At 45.7% G+C, this 22,386-nt stretch overlaps 1 protein-coding gene across 1 annotated transcript in view; it reads right to left on the reverse strand.

Moving 5' to 3' along the window:
• Positions 1-799: 799 nt before the first annotated feature.
• CCDC59 (coiled-coil domain containing 59) overlaps positions 800-22,386 on the reverse strand; it is a 68,508-nt gene continuing 46,921 nt past the window's right edge. The window contains exons 3-4 of the mRNA XM_069629314.1: positions 11,709-11,811; positions 800-1,836 (exon numbers count right to left, since the gene is read on the reverse strand). Of these exons, the coding sequence (XP_069485415.1) occupies positions 1,675-1,836; positions 11,709-11,811 (265 nt within the window). The 3' untranslated portion in view covers positions 800-1,674. The remainder of the gene's footprint in view (positions 1,837-11,708; positions 11,812-22,386) is intronic.

Raw genomic sequence — 22,386 nt, forward strand, 5'->3', positions numbered from 1 at the left:
AGGCAATTAGAGAAACTTCAGAGTTAAACTTTGCACAGTTCTAAGGTCAGCTGTGCGCGGGTATTAGGATGTGCTTTTATTTCCAGTGTACACAGAAGGATGTTGCGCACGCTTCTAAATACAGCTTTCACAGAGAGGCTATTGCACGCACTTCTAGATTCAACTTTCCCATAGGAGCTATTGGGCACACTTCTAAATTTCAACTTTTCACAGAGGGGATATTGGGCACACTTCTAAATTCAGCTTTCACAGAGAGGCTAATGGGCGTACTTCTAAATTCAACTTTTCACATAGGAGCTATTGGGCAATTCTAAATTCAACTCTCACATTGACGTTATTGGGCATACTTCTAAATTCAACTTTTCACAGAGGATACTGGGCACACTTCTAAATTCAACTTTCCCAGAGAGACTATTGGGCACACTTCTAGATTCAACTCTCACATAGACGTTATTGGGCACTTCTAAATTCAACTTTCACAGGAAGCAATTGGGCAGACTTCTAAATTCAATTTTTCACATAGAAGCTATTGGGCGCACTTCTAGGTTCAACTTTCCCAGAAGCTATTGAGCACACTTTTAAATTCAACTCTCATATAGAAGTTATTGGGCACACTTCTAAATGCAACTCTAGCAGGAAGCAATTGGGTAGACTTCTAAATTCAGCTTTCACAGGAAGCAATTGGGCACACTTCAAAACAATTTCAATAGCCCTATTGTAGGGCATCTAAATCTTTCTTTGCTTATTCAGAAGCCAGGTGCTTTTTACAGTCTCTCAAATAGTAAATGAACTTAGTTACATAGCCATCAAAAATATTTATTCAACATGTACCATCAAATTCAGAGCGCAACTTTACAGAAGAAGAAAAGCCTACATGTAATGCAGTAATTATAGCCAGACTTCACGTTGTATGCATGCAGAAGGATTCAGTCATCTATCTGCGGGAAATGCTTCACTGAGTGAGTAGATATCAACTTCATACAACATTAAATCTCAGCTTATGGAGGTGGGAGTAGACAGACAGAAGAGGGAAGGTTTACCAAACGTTGTAGTCAAAGAGGGAATTGCGTATCGTATTGCTGGTCTTATAGAGCAGTTGCATTTTTTTTTAGTTACCTGCGTTATGTCTACTAAAGACATTTCATGCGATATCGAAGCGAGTAAAAACATATGAATGACTTGTATATAAATAATGAAAAACCAAACAACTGTTTAATATAAAAAAATATACATTTGATGGAAGCAAACAACTGAAGTCAAATGACCCCAGTAAAGCACACAGCTAGGAACCACAGGTAATGCAATGGTTGTAATTCGTACAACCACCCCTCATTCTTGGCATTTCAAATAGCTGTGTTTCACACAAAAGATGCAACTATGGAGTACTGTACACTACGGTTCCTTCAGTTGGCATAGACCATTTCATTCATTTTACTTTCTGGACCGCACATGTGGCAAAACCTTGATTAGCCAACAAATGAAACCCTCTAAGCAAATTACATCTGTTTATAGATACTGTGCTGCCTCCTCACTCATACTTTAATGTCGTTCAGTATGTGCTCTCGTAAAGAGCAGACAGCAGTTCTCTGCTATTTTTTACCTGCTCTCCTATGAGAACTTGCAGAAGTATAGCATCTGATGCAGAGTTTCTTATTTAAAAAGGAACAACTGTGACTATTTGTTTTGTTGTATTTTCTGAAGTAGATATTCCATTTGTAGGTTTAAGTTTGGCTGTCCTTTTTTCGTCTTCTTGCTTAGTATCTTATAGGACTCCATTTTCTTTTGCTTGTAGAGCTTTTGTGCTTCTTCCCTTTCTTGATTTCTTTTCAAAGCCTCCTGAAAAGGAAGTAAAAACCAAAAGTGAGAATAGCCATGCAGCAAATATGTGAACCTTTCTTATTCCAAGTAAAGTGTTAAGGAAGCTTGGACAGTATAGAAGGGACCTGTTGAATCATTAAAAACTGTTACAAACCAATTGGCGGCACAAAGTACTCATACGAGAATGGACCAGAAACGCAAAAAACACACAACATTAATATGTCATTCTTATTACAGTTCCTATTTAATATAGGCTAGTTTACACTAACAAAAGATCTTTCAGATCTATACATTTTACTCTTAGTCCCGAAATAAAGAAAAGAAGCTAATTTTCATAAGAGGAACACAATGGGATATTAAAAATGTTTTACATTTCGGGGCACTATTGAGCAGCCATGCAATGCAGATGTGAGATTTTTCAGCTCTGCCATGGCCTAATGTATCCTGGTACATTTAACCTGTGAGGTAACAAATTCCTAGGAATGCTTGCATCGTCCGCGAAGCGGACAGTCTCCTGATCTTAACCGCTGTGACTCCAAGCTGGCATCGAATCCTCTGGAGACCGTGTGCCATCTTAATGCACGGACCGCTGCCTTAACAAGTTGCGGCCATCCAGTGAGTGCTCGGAGCCCAGCGTCTTTGGCAGGGATCGTGGCAAGACGAACTCCATGGTTCAGGGCTGCAGTGCGAAGAATATCCTCAACTACGAGCAGTAAAGATGAGGCACGACAGGACCGGAGGAGCGTGCCGCAGAGGCCTCACCTGCGTGAAGGGCTAAGTGAAAGAAACGTTTGCTGGAGGTGGGGAAACCAGGCCAGAGTCACACAGGGTGACCAGGGCCAAGGATAAATGCTGCAACACAGCCGAGCGTTTGGAAGGTGGACGAGGAGGAAAGCCTGCTGGTGTGATTGTGTACAAGGATCTGCTTTTCTCCCTTTGGGGCGCTGGATACACTACCTGGCTGGGGTCCTCGGACTCCATAGAACTCTCCAGGGGAGAGGAACAAACATCGGTGGGCAGGCGACACCACAGCTACCGAGGTTGGGCAAAAAAGGCACTCAGCATAACTTGCCCATTGGATAGCCTGGAGAGTGCCACAGTGACCCCTCCTAGGAGCAGCAGAATGGCACTAGACATTTCTGTGCTGTTTAGCACCATTCTTTTTCTTGTGAGCTGACCCACAGAGCTATTCTGTGACTCTTCTCCAGGGGTGTGGGCTGGCGGGGCTTCGGCTTTCCTGCCAACAAAGAAAATGTACCCCTGATGCTTACGGTGGACCAGACTAAGACATAATATTGAATTGGGTTCGGGGGGGGGGGGGGGTAATTTCCTGCAGTCATGGTGAAAGACAAGCTGAAAAAGGCAGGCGCCCAAAATAAAATGGACCAATACACAATCTGCAATCCGCATGCCACTAAACCCCCTTTGCCTACCGACTCGGGGACAAATGGAGTCATCCGGAAGCTCCTTTTCACTGAGATGAAATAGGCACCAAATCGAAGTTCAGGTCCTCGATGCAGGGGAAAATAAATGGTCTTTCTTAGGAGGCGTCATTACTGCGGCATGATTTGTCCAAACGGTCATTGCGAGTCGGGGAGGCAGACAGGCACATCATTGACTTGGAAGATGTCATTAAATAAAGGAACACATCTGTCGACGATTCGCAACAACTTAATAGAACCGGGCAGATAATAATCTCTGCATCCCGGGTCTTCCTAAAAAAGAAGGATCCAGTATGGAGCTTTTCCTAGAGCAATGGTTGGTGGACTTGATTGTGCTTAAGAAACTCAAATTATTTTTCAATAGAGGGCGTGCACCGTATCCAGACAGCACGAACCACACTGGGTGCACCACCACACACTGTGATAGCGAAAATGTTACTACCGAGATCGCAACATTTTTCTGCAAATGGCACAAGCTACAGGTCAGATTACTTACAATGGGTCAAAGGTTGCCTTCTTCACAGACTACAACAGTGAAGAGCAAAAAGCCAGACAATCGTTTGACTCAATTAAGAAGAAAATGCTGTCAAAAGGCACCAGCTACGCCCTCTTCTTCCTGACGCAACTCAAAGTGTACTTTAAAAGGGACCACCCATCTCTTCAACAACCCTCAGGAGGCCTGGGAACGGTTTGACACACAAATGGTTGCCACTCAAGAGGACAACAGGTGCAAAGGCATCATGAAGAAAGACAGACAAGATTAAAAGTTCAAAACAAAATGGTTTAATAACAAATGTCAGGATGGCTAAAGGTCTAACTTGCCATATGCTAAGGTGGGATTTCCCTAACTGAACGAAATTTAGGAAAGTCTGGGGCAGAAAATTCAACTTTAAAAGTCTGTCTGTTTAAAACGTATCCTTGCCCTCACAACTAAAGCTAAACAATGTGTAGTGATGTCAACAATAAAATAAATGGTGATCACACAAAGTTCAGAGGTTCTTCCAGCTCCTAGCTTCCTTTTCAACTCCCCTTCCACAAGTTCAAACAGTAACACAAATCCTTGGGGTTCCCTTCCCCAAAGTCAAGAAAATACAGTTGCAAAGAAAAGGGTCTTGAGGGATATGTCCTAAAGACAGCATCAAAGTTCAAGTCTCGGGATTCCCTCCCCCAAGACTTCAACATGTCAACTTGGTCTCAGTCTTTTAAATGTTTAACACAAGTTACTCGACATCCCTGTATTGAATTAACAGTTCACTTTGGCCTTCACAATTGAGAGTTCCCTGGTCTAGGCGCAGTTGTCGGAGCACACGGTCCACCCATCACAGGTCGCGCAACCAGGAGCCATAGGCTCTTCAGCGCATACAGGTTCTTCTGTATTTGCCCCTGTGTACAGATTCACACTCACTTAAGTTTCTCCTTGTCGGTTCAAGGTGAAGGTTCAAACTCTTGTCAAAGCCTCTTGGCTTTGCCACAATGTGTCATATATCCTCTGCCAGTCTTTGACGTTGAAGGACTGTATTTATGCACAAAGTTCATTGCGGGGTGGTTTTATTTAGTTCCTACCTTTCTGTCATGCTCTTTCGCAAACTGCCGTACTTGCTTTCTTATTTCGAATGGTACTTTCAAAAGGGCGCTTTCATATTTATCTTTCATCAGATCGTAGCTTTGCCCATAACACTTTTTCAGTTTAGTATTCAATATTCGTGAATAATTATTTTGCCGCTTAATTATTATTCGACCCGTGCTTCGGGTTTATTTCAACTTGCATATGTCATTAGGTTCATTCGGCATTCCATTTGGTTCATTCAGCATTTCTCACTAACAAGCAGCCATTAGGAGCACTGGTTGGATGTTTCTCCTCACTTGCCGCCAGCTTTGCATCCCTTCCCTTCTGCGGATGTGGGCAGCGCCTTTGCTTCAGTCTCCTTTGCTCGCAGCTCCAGCTGATCTTTCCAGAACAGAGGGTCCCACACCTGTGGAACTCTGGCAGCCCAACTCGCCCTGGGCTCCACGGGTCTACTGGGTCGTCTGCCAGCATCCTAACTTCCTCTCAGGTCCCACCACAGCTGCCTCCTCATAAAACGGGTTCCCTGCTGGTCTCCCCAAAACAGGCCTCCTTGTTGGTCCCTGGGTTTCCCCCTTTCTTATACACCTACAACTCCTTGACAGGTTGCAGGTGTGGGTTTTCAATTAGCATTGCCTGTCTACAATTAGGAGGGACATACTCTGTAGGCATCTTCCTCGTCTCAGTACTAGATTGGTGAAATGACCCATTGGTGTTCACTACTCCTAGTCGCCTCTTCCTCTTCTCAGTGCTGTGGTATGTTGAATGAGGAAAATTGAAGGGGGCTGTTTTATAGTAGCCCATGAAGACAGTGAGGAGGGTTAGGTTTGTGTTCACGGGCATGAAAAAGGGGGATACCATGTCTCATCTTTAAACCTCTTCCCCACCCTCTTCCTGTAGTTTCTAGATGGGTAATATTTCTTGACGTTTTCTTGGGCAGTAGGACAGGGGTAGTAATACCCCACAAATGCGTGGGGGATAGAGGGTTCCTCCCAAAATGGAAATGCGGGATACCGCATCTCACCCAAGGCCATCTCATCCCCAATCCCCAAGGACCCTCCACCCAGGTGATTCACGCTCGCTTCTCCACCCCAAGGGTCAGGATCAAAAAGCGATGGCCTTCACTGGCCTCCTAAGAAGAGGACCCAAGGGGAGTAGATGTGAGGCAAGACCTGGAGGAATATCAACATGCATCCAGATCCAGAGCATTGGACACGCCCGGCATGGTAGGAGGAGGCACAGACATCCGCATACACGGGCTGAAGAGCTGGGGACTCATCAGTGGTCCCCCTTCCTACCCGAGTGGGTGCCATGGAGGACATGCTCTTCACGATACCGGCTGTTCGTACATGCCCCCACTGCTGGCTGTATGTTCTGAGCAGTTATTGGTTTGTTTTTGAACATTTTTCTTAATGTTTGGGTGACGGGTGCTTCAGGTTGGGTGAACTACAGTGTGGGAAAGGCTGGGGAAGTTTTTGGGTTAATTGTTCTTGATTGGGGCACTTGCATGGACGTCCCACCAGTAAAATGTCCCTTTTGTTTTCAGGTTATGGCTTCTAAGACAGGGTCACGCAGGCTACTATATTTAACTCAATCGCACGAGGACCGCATTGCCAGATAGATTTATCTAGTTTTTGACCTGGAACATGAACGGGTTGGGCTTCAGTATCAAACGCAGGTTGGTACTGCAATTTCTTAACAGATACTTGCCAGATGTAGTTCTTACTGAGACACACTTGGCTGGGTCGGAGTTAAATTTCTTTCCCAGATCGAGCTACAGAACAGCACATCACACTTGTTTCTCCAGATGGGGGCCGGGGCACTCCCATTCTGATTCACAAACTGCTTCCCCTCAGGCTTCTCACGAAACAAGACCCATGCGCAAGCCCCCCCAAATCCCATTAATGGCTCTGGATCTATTAGACATCAAACTGATATTTGCTTCCTAGGCAGGGACTTCAATGTAGTAAAGGACCAAGTCCTCAACCAGACCCACCTTAGAGGCAGGAACCCCAACACGCCCACAAATCTTTAGACCGGGGGTTTCTCCATTCTCTCTGGGGTACGTTGATCTATGTCCACGATTTATTCTTTTTTAATCCCCCAATGCTATACGCACAGGCTTGCTTCAATTAAATTCCTGGCCAGAAGGATATCGGATCACTCCCCACTTCTCATTGATCTCAGACTGGGAGGACTAAATTCCAACCATCATGGCATCTCAACAGCAACTATTTGGGCTTCCCTGACTTTGTAGAAAATATCACCTCAAAGACGGCCGAGTATTTCACTATTAACGAAGGGACGGTGAACAGCTTGGCAATAATCTGGAAGGGTTATAAAACTGTTCTATGGGGAGAAATTATCTCATTAGTGGCAGCGAAAAAGACAATGCAGGGATGCAGAGAGGGCCTTGTAAACAGCTGAGGAAGACTTCCCGGCATCAGGGTCTGCGGCAGCTCAAGATGTGCTAATTTGGGCCCAGGGGACATTCAGGAATGTCACCCTGGACAATGAAAGACAGACACACTGAGCAAAGCTAAGCCACAATGTTCACATTGGCGATAGAGCCACTGGCGATACGACCAAGATCAGATCAAAACTCTTTAGGATTCTGGTGGCCATCATGTGTGGAGGACAGTCTCTTTCTGTATGCAGACAAATCGTCCGATCTATATGGATAATCCAGTACAATCTTGTCTGGTAGTGACCCGGACGCTCAGGCAATAGGAGTTAGTTGGCGGGCTCAGAGCAGATTGGCAAAAATCCACTCTTTTCCAAAAGTGATATTCCGCAAGGATGTCCATACCAGATACACAGGGTCAATTTTGAAAATCGGGGCATACAGGTGGGGATTAGCCATGCCGAATTCCTTTCTAGGAATCTGTATCCTATTATTGAAAGATTTCTTCAGCATGTGATTCACTGGAAATCTCCTCAGCTGAATCTGCTCAATATTGCTGCCCTGTTTAAGAGGTTAACTCTACCCAGAGGTTAACTCTACCCAGATCTCTATATGCTCCAGAACGCTCCACTCCCAAGACCCAAATCAGAACTTGACAGGATTGATTGGGCCCGGAGAGGCCTGTTTGGGGGGGGAAGGGAACCTCACATTGCCCTAGCCACCTTGTAATGCTCAGTTTGAGTGGGAAGTATAGGACTACCCTGTGTGTGGCGGTACTACTGGGCTTGTCAGCTGGGGCTGCTGAACCGCTGGTTGCATGGGGATCCATCGTTACCACACAAAGGCTTAGCGGGCATGGATGAAGGGACTCTCATCAACTCAAACCCTGTACAGTGAGCAGAGGAGGTTGACACAGCCAACTATGACAGCATATTATGCGTGTGTGGAAGGATGCACACCGATACATAGGGTTGGCGGGGTGCATATCGATGCTAGCTCAACCTCTATGGATGAATGCATATGTATCCAAAGTCAATAAGATTGTGAACCTTAGAGCACGGAAGCGAAGGAATATCCTAACTCTGGCAGATGGGTGGGGGAGAGTAGGCTGGTGTCGTTTACTGACTTGTAGCTTACTTTTGGGTTATCCAATACCGAACGTTATCACTAAATGCAGTTTGTATACACACCAGGCACACATTTTCAGTCCTATCAAGAAATTCCAGAGTGCTGCCACCTAGAGCCGAATATCCTTCTGGAGCCAACTGCCACTAAAGTCGCATCCAATTTACATCAGGTTATAACTGCCTTTGGATCCAAGAACTGTTTTGCCTTAAAGCTAGATGAGAGGTGGACGTCGGCCCTATTGAGCTATAAGAGTGGGTCGAGATACTGATGTTCCCTAGGGAAGTGAGTATCTCAGCAAGGTTACGGCTAATACAGCTCAAGGTGCTCCATAGGGTACATTACTCCTGCACAGTGCAATTCAAATGGGGGCGTACTGAACATGCTAATAATTTGAGATGTGGAAGCACGAAAGGTACTTTTCTTCATGGACTGTGCCCAGGTATGCCATTTTTTGAGATAATGTCTACAGAAATTGAATAATATTCTGGGTACTGTGTTACCAGAGGATCCAAAACTACCACTATTGGCAATCTGGGGGAATCCACGTATGCTCGTTATGAAAAGCTGTTCCCATCAACCCTGTTTGGCCTAATAAAATCGCCACCAAATTAGGAGCAGTAGAACACCCCAGACTGGGCAGGATGACCTCGGAGGTTGACATGTACACATCGCCCTAGAAAAAATGTGTACAATGTACTGCGTTGTCCAGAAAAAGCACAGACAATATGGGGGGAGGGAGAGGGGTAAGAAATAGAGGTATGATGGTTTTTCACTTGGTCGGTCCTTTCTTTTGTATTCACAACATCACCCTTGAGGGCCACAGCACCCAATAGCTGTATGTCGATGTTCCCCAATGAGATGCACCCAATCAGGTAATGGCTTATTGTTTGTGTTTTTATTGTTTGCAAAATTAATAAAATGTGTTTTTAAAAACAGTACAATTCTTTCCAAATTGCTTCGGAGCAATTACTAATTGCAGATTGTTCTTGTGGTTAAGGAATGAACATCATACTCTAGTATTTTGAAGGCTCATTGAAATATTCTGGAACCTGCAGCCCAATTTAATGGAGGGGTCATCAGTAAGTGATTGATCCCAGTTTGAGCATCTCTGTCTTCTCTTTAACCTACTTTTTTCAAGTCCTACGAAACTAAGAAAATTGTCACAACCATATAGGATGAAAGCAAATGTACTCTGTTCCAAATGGATTATTGGATTAAAGTGGGACTAGAAGAACTTTATTAACTAGAGGGTCAGTTGTTTTCTCTCAAATGTAGCAATATAGAGCAAGAACGGTAACTATTCTTCTGAAACCTAATGCTGTAACCCATTTCTCAAGTAGACTATTCCAATGAGTTTGGGACAGGAGGATAGCTCAGCATAGCAGACAGGTTTGAATCCAGGTCTCGCGCTTAGAAACTGGTCTCCAGTATTAATCATGTTGTAAAAGAATAATTATAATTGCTCCCAGGTTAGGATTCTCACTGGTAATTGAATTAAGAAAACCACCCAATCCATCAGGCAGAGATCAAGACAGTTAGGCACTCGTCCCCCCCAACCTCCTCCCACCCAAATCAATACAGGAAGAGATACAAATGAGAAAACAATCTGGCAATGAACAAAGTAAAACTTCACTAATTGACCCATTACTCAAACCCCATAGAATCAACCAGAAGCTATTCAGAGCTCACTAAAATATAGCCAATGTTGTATAGCTCATTTAACATAAGAAGTGTCCCAGAGCATACCGTACAGAAGAGAACAAACAGGCACTACACCAGTTTGTGCTCAGACACATGCAAATCAGTGAAACCGCTCTGCACAAAATGTGATTTTTACTGTAGGACTGCTCAATAGTACCATTAGTGTTGTTCTAGTAGCAAAGAGTACCTTAAAATACAGAGCCTCATCACTCATGAAACAAATATTTAGCATGGGTCTAAAAAGACACATTAGAATTAGGAGAGACCATAGGGAAAGGTTTTTTTGCTAATAAACCCGCACTGGTAACGCTCCTCTCCCTATGACACAAAAACAGTCTTGCATCTTGTAATTGCAGTTAGTTTGCTATGCCTCATTTTGCTTCAGAAGGACACTCTTTGATGTAGTGTTTGAAAACGAAACAATAAAAGCAACCTTCCAAGCACATTATACACCATAGTTTCTCCCTCACCTTTTTGCTAAAAGCACCCCAATAAGCTACAATTATTGGCATAGGAAGTACAAATATGAAGGAGATGTTATGCGAGGTGGGAAAGACAGCCTAGGGGGGGGGGTTTTGGTTATGTGCCTGTTAGGGGAGTTTTCCTAGAGGCCCACCTGGAGGTAACACTTTAGTTAACTATCCCAGTGATTTCTAGATCCCCGACTCTTAGTTAGTCTGTACTACTGCTGGAACCTTGGTAGCGTGGCAGAGCAGTCAGGCTTATTTTAAGAGGACGATGTGAGCTGTAGGCAAGTACAGTGAACCCAGTTAGAGATGTACATCAAAGAAACACTTACACTTCTAATTTATATAAAAGTATATATTATATTTACCCCAGAATCACTTTAAATACTCCATACGTTTACACTAGAACACTTCAGAATATACTTCAATAGACACTTCTTAGATTGTGATTGTTCGCGGTTACATTTGTTGCAATGTTAGAAAGTGAAAAGACAATGCCATCGTATAATCGGTAATTACACGCACTCCGGGTTCTTAGCAGAAATACGGTAAGACATTTACTCTGCATACACATATGAAAGTGACTTTATTGCTTCAATGGTTAAAATGGGAGGGGATTTAAGCAGAAGTGAAAACATTAATAATAAGGGACAACATTGACAAGGCTAACACCTTGCTCCCCTCTAGCACTTTTAAGTGTTTTGTCCTTACTTTATTTTTGTATGAAGTGCACATTCATGCATCTAGTTAAATCACTGCAACAGGTACAGTTATTGCCTATATATATATATATATATATATATATATATATATATATATATATATATATATATATATTAATGACCCTGAGATATTTGAAAATTGATGATCCTATTTAAAATAGAAGCTTTAATGCACACTGCATCTCCTCCGACCCTGCAAGGACACAATCACAATACTAAATTTCCCTCTAGTAATTGCTCATTTACAAAGCATTCAAAAGGAAGGGAAGTGGAGTTGGTTCTCAAGTGTTACTGGATTGGAGAGCGGCTTGTGTGAAAAACATACCATCTTGATGGGGATCCGTTTGCAGTGTAATGTTGCTGTACTGTCCATGAAACTGTACAGTGAGACAATTACTTCAGTGCAGGGCCTATAGTTTACGAATTCTCTATAACTCTTAAACAATGCTGATTAAAACGTACCTCTCTTTTTTTTGCACGTTTTGCTTGTATTGCTTCATACTCCTCCTTTGCTTTCAGATTTGAAGTTTTCTTTTTGAACTTGGTTTGGTTTGTAATATTTGATCTGTTGAAGAAACAAAAATTAAGCAGTTACTTCTTTTGTGCCTAGTAGTACATGGGATTAACCTGTACATAGAAAAAGTAAAGAACCAGCCCTTTCTACGTCAGTGACGGTCACTATTATTTGTAAAAAGGCATTAGCAAAACAGAGAGGCCTTGCTTTTTTATAGATGCTAAATGATGTTATAGATACACTGAAGATTGGATTGACAAGTTGGATTGTTTGGATGGGCTGAGCGGAAAGGTTTAGAAAAATCAATGCTGTATGTCTTTTTGTAAATGGGTGCGATTGGCTGAATGTGTTTATTAACCAATCTCCAAAAATGTTATTAAAGATAATGGTGCACGATTATGAATTGGCAGTTGTGCACGATTGCATGGCTTTAGACTGATATACCAAACAGGTCTTTGCTGATGAATTGTTTCACAGAGCAGACCTCCCGCCCACCCCCCTTCCCCCCCTTGATCCACCACCACCCATCACAACAATCCCACCCCAAAATTCTGGGACAAGAAAGTGGTTGTATTTAATCAGAATCTTTAATTTTATTAAAACAGTATAACAAAACCAAAGATGGTGTCAATATTACACAATTACAGGTAGCTTGTCTACAGAAGAGAAAACCCATGCCTGCTTCTTCTTACTACTTGTCAATGCACGCAAACATCCATTTGTGTAAATATAATCTATGTACATATTCTAGACAAAAGTATTTCAATAACATAACTTCAATTTATTATTATCCACAATGTAATGCATGTTATTTTCCCCAACATCAATGACAACTGCTCTCAAACCTGGACTCTAACTCCCCTTCTGTTCTGATCCTTCTCGATCTTTCTTCTGCCTATGGACACGGTCAATCATGCCATCCTCATAAATCGTCTCCATGATAACCCTAGGCATCACGGACCGGGCACTGGCGTGGCTGACCTCCTTCCTTTCAAACCGGCCCTCCCAAGTGCAATTGGGCCCTTACCTATCCTCCACCTCACTCTCTACCTGTGGCGTCCCTCAGGGCTCTATCATATTGCCATGGCTCTTCAACGTCTACCTTGCCCCCCCTCTTGGCCCACTTGATCTCCACCTTCTCTACTCAAGTCCAGTGTTATGCTGACAACTGTAAGGAAGGCATGGTATTGTCGACCACAATTGTACAAGCATCATCACCTCCATTACGCCTCAACTCTGGACTGACCATTCTCTTGTGTTCTTCACCTTACTAACTACCAGACCCCAACAAATGACCCGATAATCATGACCTGAGTACCCTGGTGCATGAATATAACAAAATCATGCTCACCACATTGGATACAATTGCTCCACTTAAATTAAGAAAACGTAAAGCTAAAAGCCCACCTTAACAACTGGTTCACCCCTCAATTAAAGGACCTACGTCTACTGAAGAGAAAATGTGAAACTGTCTGGAGATTATGTCCCTCCATTGAGAACAAAAACAAACTCACGACGACTGCGGCACACTACAAAAAAGAAGTCTGCCTGGCAAAACGGAATTCCTATAACGATCGCATTGCCAAATCTAACTCAAGCATGAAGGAATTATTTACCATTTTAAAAGAACTTGAGTCCCCAACCTCTAGACCCGACATATGCAACAAAAATAAGATCTGGTGCTCAGCTATCCAACATGCTTTAGCCAACAAAATAAACACCCTCCAAAATAAAATAAAACTAAAGAGACTCTTTAAACTTACCTCATTCCCTTAACACCCCTCCACCTAGTGATGCACCTACCCCACAGATTAATAGATTCCACTTTACTAAAATATCTATTATAGAGGTAGAAAAAAACTATCCTATCCCTATCCCTTAAGCCTTCCAACTGTAAAGGAGATAGCTGCCCAGCACAGATTATAAAAGATGCTGCAAGAGACCTTTCCCCATTTATTTCTAAACTGAACAATGCCTCATTCTCCTCCGACTCTATCCCAGCTAATTGAAAACAATCCTGGGTCCTACCACTTTTAAAAAAGCAAACCTTAGATCCACCTATTGCTACTAACTGTCGTCCTATCACAACAGTACCATTTTTACTTAAAATTCTTGATAAAGTCGCCTATACGAAGATTCAGAAGCACCTTGAGCAGCATAAACTTCTAGGGGTCAGACAGTCTGGTTTCTGCCCGTTACACTGGACAAACTGCCTTGATCGATCTGAAAACACAGATTGATGAGCTGAGAGATAAAGGGAAAACAGCATTGCTCCTGCTACTTGATCTTTCAGCTGCATTTGACCTGGTGGATCACAAGGTCTTCTGCAGGCACCTGGACTCCGCAGCCCACTTTTCCACAGAAGCCATCAAATGGATAAAATCCTTCCCGAGTGAGAACCATGAGGGTGTTCTTCCCATCGGCAGCTGCGGACCCCAACCCAATCCTGTGTGGGGTGCCTCAGGGCTCCTGCGTTTCCCCCACTCTGTACAACATATTTACCAAACCTTTGTTCGATGATCTAGACCTTCTGGGTATCACCTACAATAATTATGCAGATGATACACAGATTCTCCTCCCGCTTTCTGGGGATCATTGCAAGGACTTGCGTTGGTAAATAGGGTGTATCTCATCATCCAGGCATGGATGGCCACCCACGGTCTATGCCTGAATGACGACAAGACAGAGTTGTTAATCCTAGGTACTCCGCTAATATCAACAAACTAGGTCATGAATACTCCTCATTTACCATCGATGGAAAAATCATCAAGGTCTCTAAGGAGGTAAAAACCCTTGGCTTTTACCTCGACTCCACCATGCCCCTTGATAAACAGGTGAAGTCGCTGGCCTCTCCCACAGCTTACACATGTAAGCTTATTAGAGCCGGTGGGCCATTTCTCTCAAATGACAGCTGCATTATCCTGGCCAGAGCCCTAATCCTCTCTAGATTAGACTACTGCAATGCTCCCTACAGTGCTGCAAACAAAGTAATTATCCAGAGGCTACAAATTCTGCAAAGTAACGCCTTAAGAGCTGCACTGGGTATAAACAAAAGAGTACACAATGCTTCGACTAGGCGTCAACACAAGTGGCTCTCCACCCACAATAAAATAGTTAAAAATGGCGTCCCCGACACAAAGCTCTAAACAACACTGCCCCTACCTACGTAATAGACAAATTAATTAGAAGAACTTCTAGTAGGCCCACAAGAGCCAACAATACCAACTGCCTTGTAGTACCGAGATTCAGGCTCACCAAGACTGGTGGTAATAGCTTCCCGGTGAAGGCTGCAAAACTCTGGAACGCCCTGCCCCACGAACTGAGAATAGACCAACCTTATCTACATTTTAGAAAAAGGTACATCACCCACCTCAAACTGACTGAAGGCTGGACAGATTATCACTACGGCATATACAATATTGATATACTTAGCTGACGCTGCATCTCATTGTAAATATTCGTGTAGAATTGTATTGTACAGTTGTGAATTGCATATAATCTGTAACTCGAGCATTGATACCCATTCCCTGCCTGTGTGTAACCCTATTTGTACCCTACCTGTACCATTATGTTGTGACACTGAACTATTGGAAACTTTGTAAGCTTTGCATCTTCTTATTGCTGCGCCCTGCTACCTACGGGTTTGGTGCGCATTACAAATAAAACAAACAAACAGTAAAACAGACACAGGTGATCACAGTTCAAGGGTGTTTATTGAACTTCAATCAGGCTTGAAAAACGCCTATCTTAATCTAAAGATGGGAGCAGGCTACAATCATCAAATAATAACAAAGTGCTAGTGGAGTCTTGTCAAAAAAGGCCTATACTAATAAACCTATTGCCAATCCTTACTTATAAATACAAATAATGTGGGAAAAAATGTTATGCAAAAGAAAAGTGTTCAATGTTCCATGTTTTCAGCGCGGGTCAAGGTGGCATACTCTAGTTTAGCACAGTCTCTGGCTTCTCTAGCATGAGGATGCAGTTCAAATCTTCTGTGCCAAAGTCTCTAGTCTCTTATTTCAGAGGACCTTATGCGACAAACATACATTCAAAAGTTATTTTCTCCTCAGGATTCTAGTGTACAACTTCTTGGGTGATTCACTGTTCACCACGGGTCCCCCTATACCGGGCTTGGATCAACTTAATTACTTTGCCACAAACTCTTTTTACGGTATCACAAACTAAGACTTTAGACTGTGCGCAGGATTTCGCTCAACCCGTTGCAGGACCACTTCGATTCACAATTGCTTGCTTTATTCTTGATATGCTCTCTTTCTCACCATCTCTTTGCCAATTCCCAACTGGATACCTTACAGAGACTTTCGACTGAGCACCCACGCAGCGCCGGACCACTCTGTCAAGGGTAGTGTATCTTGGTTTCAAAGTTCAATCAATCATCAGTATTTCAACTTGACTACAGTCTTTTATGACGCATATTTCAAACAATGTTCGTTCCAGTGCTCGCCATGCAATGTTGCCGCTTGCAACCTTGGCTTCAACACAGACCGGTCTTGCATCAGTGTTCCCCACTCACTGGCTGTGTTGGTTTCTTTGATGCTGCTTTGTTCTTGGAGCCAAGGACAGTACCACGGCGGCTGGTGATCCTCCCTGCCCCGATTAATGATGTGGGAGGGCCCCAGTTATTTCCGACACACAATGCAGGATTCTTCAGCCCGTTTTCCTGGTCTTACGTTTTCCAATCTCGAGGGTTCATGAAAGCAACGGTTCCTTGTCGAATAGGTTAAGGGAATTTCCCTCCTTGCGATCCCCTTCTGTTTTGCTGTCTTTCTTCTTTTGTTAAACTGCCATCTTGGAACTGTTCCCTCATGTGTTTTGCCTGGCTCAGAGTGTGGTCTTGTGGTCCGCCTTTTATCCTTGTGGGGAAGCTTAATGGAAGACAGGTGTGTGTGTGATGGTTAGTAATTGCCTGACCTTGCCTGACCATTGTATTGGGACAAGTCAGGTATACGGCTAGGGTGTCAGTTTTCTGTCATAGCAGGCTGTCCTTGAGAAAGTGTTCGTGTTGTAAGGGGGGGGGCAGGGGAGGATAGAGTTTCTAAATATCCTACTTGGTAGGATGGCGTAATGGTGTTAATGGGAATGGGATACCGCTTCTCACTATCCGGTGTCCCACTCCCAATCCCCGAAGATCCCTCACCCAGGTGATCCTCCCACATTGGTCCACCCCCAGGAACTAGAACCAAAAGCGATGGCCATGTCCTGGCCATCTGGATGACAAATCCCCAGAGACGAGTGGGTGAGAGACCCTCCGGTTTCTCACACGACACTCCGCCTTCCTTTAAGCCTCAATCCTCTACCTCCTCCCTCTCCTCTCCCCTACCCATCTGCTATTCAGGCATGTTGCTTTGCTAACAATCTCTGCCTTAATGCCAGTAAGACAGAGAACCTTCTAATTGGAACACCAGGTCCCCGTTTCCCCCCCACTCTCTGGCCACCTTCCTTGGGTCCCCTTCCCGCACGCTCTTGCGGGGCTAAAATCCTTGGGATCAACTTTGACTCCTCTCTCTCCTTCTCTCCGCACATCACAGACCTTGCCAAGAAGTCCAACTTTCAGCTTCACCTCCTCAGAGGTATTCAAGCTTTCCTCACCTTCCCCCAGATGCTCAATGTCTCCAGGGCTATGGTTCCTGCTAGGCTGGACTACTGCAACAGCCTATTCCGCAATCTTCCCTTCTTCCCTGCACCCTCTTCAATAAATCCAGAAAAGGACTGCAAGACTTATCCGTGGCCTCAAGACCAGGGACTGCATCTCTCCAGCCTTAAAATCTATCCACTGGCTCCCGGTGAACCCAAGGAACATATTCAAGAGCCTTCGCATCATCCACAAGGCTGTCTGGGGCTTGGGACCTCTACATCCAGCTTTCTCTCCCTAAATACCTCCCTGCTAGAGTTCTCCATTCCTTTAGTTGCAACTCTCTACCGGTCAGACGATTCTCCAAGCAGAGAGTGGGAGGTAGATCCCTTTCCTCAGCAGAAGTTTCCCTCTGGAATAGCCTCCCTGCCCCCTCTGACTTTAGCTGGTTCTTCTAAGTTCCATAAACTTTGCAAGACTTTCCTTTTCTCCTCCCCTTCCTTTTGCCCCACCCGTGCTAATGTCTCTCTGCCGCTGCGACTGGTGCCTGGTCCCTTATGAGTCTTAAAGGGTCCAGGCCCTCCTTGAACAGTCCGGCCCCCCAGCATCCCTACAAGCACTTGCCCTTGGGCACCCTTCCAGGACTAGCCAGATTCTGGTCCACCCCATCTATCGCACTTTTCTCTTTCCAACCTCCCCTGCACTTGCCTTTCATGGCTCCCTTCAGCACTTGCTCGGCCCCATGGACCGCCCACTCCTTCACTTCACCCCCTCCTCTTTCCCCTCACCAGCCCTGCCCCCTACTTCCACCCTCCCCTGCGCTTTTTGTCTCTGCACTTGCACAGCAAGAATGTCACATGGCATTCCAAAATGGCCGCCGACACAAGATAGCCGCGTCGATGGCTGCTTCAATCCTCGCGAGTGGCCTCTGGCAATTCCACCACCACCAGAGGCTATAAACCGGGGAAACAGAGGCGTCTACTCCCCCCCTCCCCTGGAGAGGACAGACACCCTCCGGGAAGGTGTTTACGAGACAGAAAACATCTAGCAGGAACAAAAAGGCAGCCACATAACGAATGTCGAAGAAGGCTGCGCTCGTGGGGAGGAAGATCCAGCACCCATGTGATGCACAACGAGGTCCTGGAGGCTTCCTGACTCTGCTCCGGGCTGCTGAGGGCTACGGAGGGCTACGGAGGGACATAGGGGGTCCAGATGCTAAACCTGACTGGAGTGAGGTTGCGGCTGTCGCTAGAAAGTGAGGAAGAACTTCGCCCCGTACAGAGGAAGCGGTACGGACCTGGCGGTTTGATGTAAACAAAGCCACCTTCTATGCAGAGCCAGGAACCAGAAGGTAAGTTTACATGCAAGTTTATTCTCCGTAGTTGTACAGTAGAGAAAACACTGCAACATCCACCCAGCCCAGCTCATTAGGTCCAACTGACTCCCGTGGAACCCAGCACTACAAACATACACCAACACTCCACATTCTCAGTCAGTGACATCACTACCCTCATAACAACACACAGCCATAATCAGGCCCCAACACACATTATGACGCATCTTCTTCCTTACCACTGACACAACCATATAGCACTTATTCAGGCCCCAGCGCAGATTATGATACAACTCCCTCCTTACCACTGTCTCAACCTTGCAACCCAGGACCTCTTAAACAAACCACAAGCCACCCACTCAGCAAGCTAAGCCTCAAAACTCAGCCACAATCTGCAAACAAGATCACGACACACATGCAGCAATAATGCGCTTCAACACCAAGATGGAAGATCACCCAATCGTCATCAGCAAATTTCATGGCTCACACTTGCTCAGAGACAACTACCACTGAAACCAAATGTCATGCCACCAAACTCTCACCAAGCTCTGAAACAGAAATCACAATATAAACGAGAATATAACCACAGACCATCACCAAGGCCTGAACACCCACACCAGCTAAGGAACCCGCTGATGAACAACCACAACCTAAATGGAAGAAAAAATGTAAACATGTCCTTCCCCAGTGGAGACTCCACACCACACAACCACTACACTAACCCATTCACACTTCAACCCCCACACAGACATGTTGTCACCATGTCTGTGTCCAACTCAAAAACTCCAAACCAATGACCCACAAACTCATACAGTCTCCCTGCCTATCACCAGACATCAACACACTATAACCACAACAGACCTAGACTGCCCCTTAACCTAAAGAGCACCTCACTGCCCCTTAACCACAAAACAGACAGCACCTTACTGCCATCTATCACTACTGACGGCACCTAACCGTCCCAAAATCCTTAACAGCACCTCACTGTCACTTAAATCACTGACTGCACCTAACCATCTACTGCACCCCTCCAAAATTCTAGTACAAAACCCTAAGCCCACCCAGCCACTCAGGATATCACCAGGGGGCACACCCCTACAAACGAACGCAAACACTACAGAACACCACATAAAATCCCAACAGTAACCAACCACCCCAGAACAAACACGACATTAAGTACATGGCGACAAAGTCCCTCGCCAACCCCACACCAACATGTCCATGAAATGCAAGGCAAATAAATGCAAGGCAAGTAAAAATGACATGGCGCTAAAGTCCCTGTGCCATCTCCGCACCCATATGTCCAATTCAACCCATCCTGCAAATGAAAACATTGTGAAAAGCATTCCAATTGCCAATGGAAACTCACACCCACGAGTCCAGACTGAAAACTCAGAAGAAATGTCCTAAACAGCAGGCGACCCAGGGCTGAAGTCGAGGGTACACGCGGGTGGACGGAGTCCCCCCACTCTTTTTTTCAGAGGGCAACTTGATATGCCAATTTCTGGAGACACCACATTCTATTGATATGTTAATGAGCCCCCCAATTTTTTTTTATTTTTTTTTTTAGGACTTGACCCCTGAGGCCTCCGACACAAACACAACAGCAGTACATAAAACTAGACCATAACAGGCCTCTCCCGACACCTACCATATCAGGACCTCTGAACTTGATAGATCCTCCATGACGTGCAAGCCCCAGAGGTCAGGTCCAGTTCCCTCCAGCACAGCGTCATACCACGGCTCCAGTAACAGAATCTCACTCTCCAGCCGCGAAAACACTTGATGAACTCCAGCGCCGCATCCTCCTTAAGTTGAACTCCCGACGATGCTCCCAATGAGGCTCCAAACATTTCCAAGTTCTTCCATCCTGCAGCCACAGACCCCGCTGCAGCAACAAAAAACTGTACACTTGCTGCTGCCATGAACGTTCCCCCTTGAATGGCCCCCAATCGTCCATAGAAACAGCTGTTCCATGCTCCTTCACTTCGGCCCCTCTGCCTCTCCACAACAGATCCACATCAATTTTCGAAACGACCGCAGATTTACGGCAGCCCTCAGCGTTCAAGTTGCGTTGCTACAGAGCGTTGCGTTCCAGCAAGACATGCTGGAACGCCGGCCCTCCTCCTTGCGATGTCATCACCCCGTTTGCAGGCACCAAGCGGACAACACGCCCATCAATCATTGCGCTAACTGCCTCGGCCGTACCCCAGTGCCGCTACACTGAGCAACAGGCTCCAAACAGCACAATTATGCAGGATTACCTCAGCAGGCTGTGCCGACCCGCTCCTGACTGCGCAGCACCCGCTCCGACCTCACTGCGGGAACCTCCACTTAAAGCAGTGCCAACGGACGCTAAACGCAAAGCTGCACCTCAAAGCTTCTGTGCCCCGAGCGGACACCCGGCCCACCTCAGCCCCCAGTAGACTTCAAAACCGCTGGTCCTCTGGAAAAGAGCATAGTACAATGGTACTCTTACACTCACGCAGGGCCCCGCCTCCTCAGCCCTACAAATGGACCTTCTTCACTCCTACACCGCCCGGTCTGCAGATCACCACAGCCACCACCTTAAGCAGTTTGGAAGCTGGACATCACCTCAGGAAGGCAGTGTTCCTCTGCGCTGCTCCTTCCCAAAAGCATCCCATCCTCTTTACCAGTGATGTAAACAAAGCCACCTTCTACGCAGACACAGGAACCAGAAGGTAAGTTTACATGTAAATTTATTCTCCGTAGTTGTACAGTAGGGAAAACACTGGGACATCCACCCAGCCCAGTTCATTAGGTCCAACTGACTCCCGTGGAACCCAGCACTACAAACATACACCAACACTCCACATTCTCAGTCAGTGACATCACTGCCCTCATAACAACACACAGCCATAATCGGGCCCCAACACAGATTATGACACGGTTCCAGCCACGGGACCCAGCGGTGCAGAGGAAGGAAGAGAGGTGCCAAAGGGGAACAAGCTCCGGAGAAGGAGTACCCGACGAAACAGGGCTGATGCCAAGCGAAGGAAACCCTACAAACAGGCTACATCCCCAGGACTGCGGGGCACAGCAGCCAGGAACGGCGTCCCCCCCAAGGGAAGGGGAAGAACGCCGACCTACTCAGACTAGAGCTGGATCGGAGGAGGAGAGGTAGACCTCCAGGCTCCGAGTGGAATCGAGGGAGCAAGAAAGGAACAGGACAGAGGAGAATCCAGGGTAGAAGAAAAGGTGAACGGAAGAGGGAAGCAGAGGCTCGGTCTCCGGGACGCAACCCCCGCACAGGTGGGTCCATTAAGAGCGAGAAGGACCTGATCACTTAACGAAGACGGTGCCCCGCACGAACCATCAGGGAACGCAGGCAGGCCCACTCATACGGCCGCACAGAGACACACCACCCCACCTGGGAGACAGGGAGTCCTGGGTCACTAAGGCAAGGAACAGAACCTCCCCATCACGGGAGAGACAGAACATGCTAAAGGGTCCAGGCAGCAGGGAAGCGCAGGTCACACCTCAAAGGGAGGAAAGGGCGAGAGCAACGCAGCCTAGAGGAAAGGGCTGACCGCACTTTGCGAACCGTGGGCACAGCAGACAAAGGACAACCCACACTAGGCCTCCCCCAAGCAAGGACCCAAAACCTAGGACAACAAAAGCCTGCAGAGGCAGGGGCCGGGGACAAGATGGGCGGCTTTGAAGTGCAGAGGACCAC

This window comes from Ambystoma mexicanum, chromosome 12 (genome assembly GCF_040938575.1).
Source record: "Ambystoma mexicanum isolate Mex_15411 chromosome 12, UKY_AmexF1_1, whole genome shotgun sequence".
Classification (NCBI taxonomy): domain Eukaryota; kingdom Metazoa; phylum Chordata; class Amphibia; order Caudata; family Ambystomatidae; genus Ambystoma; species Ambystoma mexicanum.